At 53.7% G+C, this 2,823-nt stretch overlaps 1 protein-coding gene across 1 annotated transcript in view; it reads left to right on the top strand.

The window, feature by feature from the left end:
* The first annotated feature begins 538 nt into the window (after nucleotides 1-538).
* The window catches only part of UPB1 (beta-ureidopropionase 1), a 34,445-nt gene continuing 32,160 nt past the window's right edge, over nucleotides 539-2,823 (top strand). The window contains exon 1 of the mRNA XM_008069100.2: nucleotides 539-733. Within this exon, the coding sequence (XP_008067291.1) occupies nucleotides 630-733 (104 nt within the window). The 5' untranslated portion in view covers nucleotides 539-629. The remainder of the gene's footprint in view (nucleotides 734-2,823) is intronic.

A 2,823-nucleotide genomic window follows, 5' to 3' on the forward strand; every position in this document is an offset into this window, starting at 1 on the left:
TGCGGACTGGACGCGCGCAGCTGCAGTGGGAATCAGCCCCTCGCGGCGGTCCGAGAGTTCAGACGCGGCTCCACTGCAGGCCGGCCGTTTACCTGACCCTCCCAGAGGCCTCTCCCGGGGTCCCGGCCCGACACCACGGGCAGGTGGGGGGATGGAACCTGAAGGCGAGGGAGAGTGACAGGACAAGAAAACGTCCCTGGACACCCGCAAGAGAGCCTCTGAAAGAAGCGGCGCGCGGGTTCAGGGCGGTCCCGCTTGCGGAGGTGGGTGGGGGTTGTGCCTTGTCGCGTGCCTTAGGAGGGGCGAAGGGCAAGGGGCGGGCTCCTCCTCTCGACTCTGAAGCGCTGATTGGCCGTGTGCTTAGCCGGCAAGGAGGAGGCAGCCCGGCACGTGCCAAAGGAGCGCTAAGAGCCATGGGCGGGCCCACCCGCGAAGGCCTAGAGCGCGGATTGGCTGCGCGCCATCGGAGGTGCCGGGAAGGGGCGTGTCCGCACGTGAGCTCTCCCGGGGCCAAGCGGGGGCGTGAGTAGAGGGAGAGCGCGTGCGCGAGCCTGGCCGCTTCCTCCTGCTGGGAGCAAAGGGCAGGCCGGCTGTTAGTGTCCTGACACCGGATCTCGCGGATTCGTGCCATGGCGGGAGCTGAATGGGAGTCGCTGGAGAAGTGCTTGGAAAAACATCTGCCGCCTGGAGATTTGCAGGAGGTGAAGCGCGTTCTCTATGGCAAGGAGCTCAGGTCTGTGGCCTGGAGACTGAATTGGGGAGCTTTGGGGCCACCAAGTGTTGTCTGGGGTAGCAGGGATCTGAATGGCTCTCAGGAGCCAGTGGTGAAGGCCTGAATTGGCGAGCAGAGACCACAATAGGTCTTCACGTGATAGCCCCGAGACCCTTGGGGCTTGCAGGATCTCAGGGTGACCTTTACAAATCACTTCCTCCCCACGTTTCCCAGAACTGAAACTAGAAGGGAAAGGCCAAGTTTTTACTTTCTCTGGGGCTGGCTGAATCTAGTTGGCGAGGGAACCTTTCCCACTAGCAAGCCATGGGAGTTAGTTACCATGCTTAGTGCAAATGTTTTTTTCACTCCCAGCAATTTGTGTGCATCACTGGGACGTTCCGAGGACTGTGTACTGCTGCTCACTGTGTATGTAAAGCTGGAAAGGACACTTCTCCTTCCACTCCTGTTTCTCTTCAGTGCATTCTTCCCTGCAGCAAGCAGAAGGATCCCTTTACTATGCAAATCATAACCGGTTGCTCCTCTGCTTAAAACTCTATAATGAATTTCCCGGTGTCTTAGAATGAAATCCAAACTCTGATTTCATGCAGCTCCTGACTAAATCTCCTTTCACTTCCTTGCTCATTTGTGGGCTCCTTGCCTCTCCCAATCCAGCCAGACCTTGTGGTGGTGACCTTGCAGCAGGAACTCGCTTATAATGGGAGGGTATTGTTTGGAGCAATGGTTCCCACCTGCTGTGGAGGTACTGCAGGGAATACTCCAGGGAGACCAGACCTCAGATCCAAGGGTAGGTGGTGAAGTTGGAATAATAAGCCTTTGGAGTTGAGGTGGTGCAGAACTTTGTCAAAAAGGACTCTTCGTACCCAAAGAGGGACTGAATGAGATTCAAGGCCCCTTCCAATATGCTCATGCTATACTTCTACTTTTTTTTTTTTTTTTTTTTGAGTTGGAGTCTCACTCTGTTGCCCAGACTGGAGTGCAATGGCCACTCCCGGCCACCGCAGCCTCGACCTGCTGGCTCCGGCGATCCTTCCACCTCAGCCTTCCAAGTAGCTAGAACTACAGGCACGCGCTACCACGCCCGGCTGATTTTTTATTTATTGTAGAGATGAGGTCTCGCCAAGTTGCCCAGGCTCAGGCAATCCACTCACCTCAGCCTCCCAAAGGCACGGGATTACAGGCTGAGCCACCGAGCCCGGCTATACTTCTACTTTTCATTGCACTTTTTATCAGGGCTTTCTTTGTGGCCACTCCAACACTCCTCTCCACTTTGAGTGACCAGTTTCCTCCCCAGAGCCAGGCTTGTCCTCTGGTGTCTCTGACTGGGTCATTGTCTCCAACCAGATTCTCCCAGCAGGTGTGGTCATAGTCCAGCTCCAGCCCCTCCTTCCTGCGGTGATCAGGAGGAATATGATCCCTCCCAATACACTTATACTTTCCATTGCACCTGTAAAGACTAGTCATTTGGAAAGTGTCTGGGTGTTGAGACTCCCCAAGAAGTCTTAAATAAAGTAAGGGGTGTCTCAGGTTTCTAGGGGTGGGAATTAGTTTCTCCTGGGAAAAAAGAGAGATCTCGTGAGTGACTTCTGCTTTGAGCTCGTGCAAGACTCAAAGCAGAAGAGTCTTAGGAAAAGAGAAATAAGTGTCCCACGTAGGTGACTGACTAGGCACTTTCTGGAGTAGGGCTAAAGTCAGGCCAAAGACTACCATAAAAGAGGAATTTTATCTGAGCATTTTGGTCACTCCAGAGTGGGGAGGGATGATAGTGGGAAAATGAAAGCTAACGTCTATTGACCAGTGACTGCCAGGCCTCATCATGGGGCTTGGCTCACAATAACTAAGTGGCACCCCTTTCCCTTTTTCCTACCCCCTTTACTTCTATTTCACTCAGCATTTAGCCCTTCTAGATTTTATCTCTAAGGTGTAAACCTTTGTACTTGTTCAGTCCTTGTAATTGGGTTGGGTTTGCTTGTGAATGGGACTTTGCACTGAATGTAGAAAATTATTAGCCGGACTCAGTGGCTCAGCCTGTAATCCCGCGCCTTTGAGAGGCTGAGGTGAGTGGATTGCTTGAGCCCGCGGGTTCGAGACCC

The sequence above is a fragment of the Carlito syrichta genome, unplaced genomic scaffold, assembly GCF_000164805.1.
Source record: "Carlito syrichta isolate Samal-C Ts95f unplaced genomic scaffold, Tarsius_syrichta-2.0.1 Scaffold311810, whole genome shotgun sequence".
In the NCBI taxonomy this organism is placed as follows: Eukaryota; Metazoa; Chordata; class Mammalia; order Primates; family Tarsiidae; genus Carlito; species Carlito syrichta.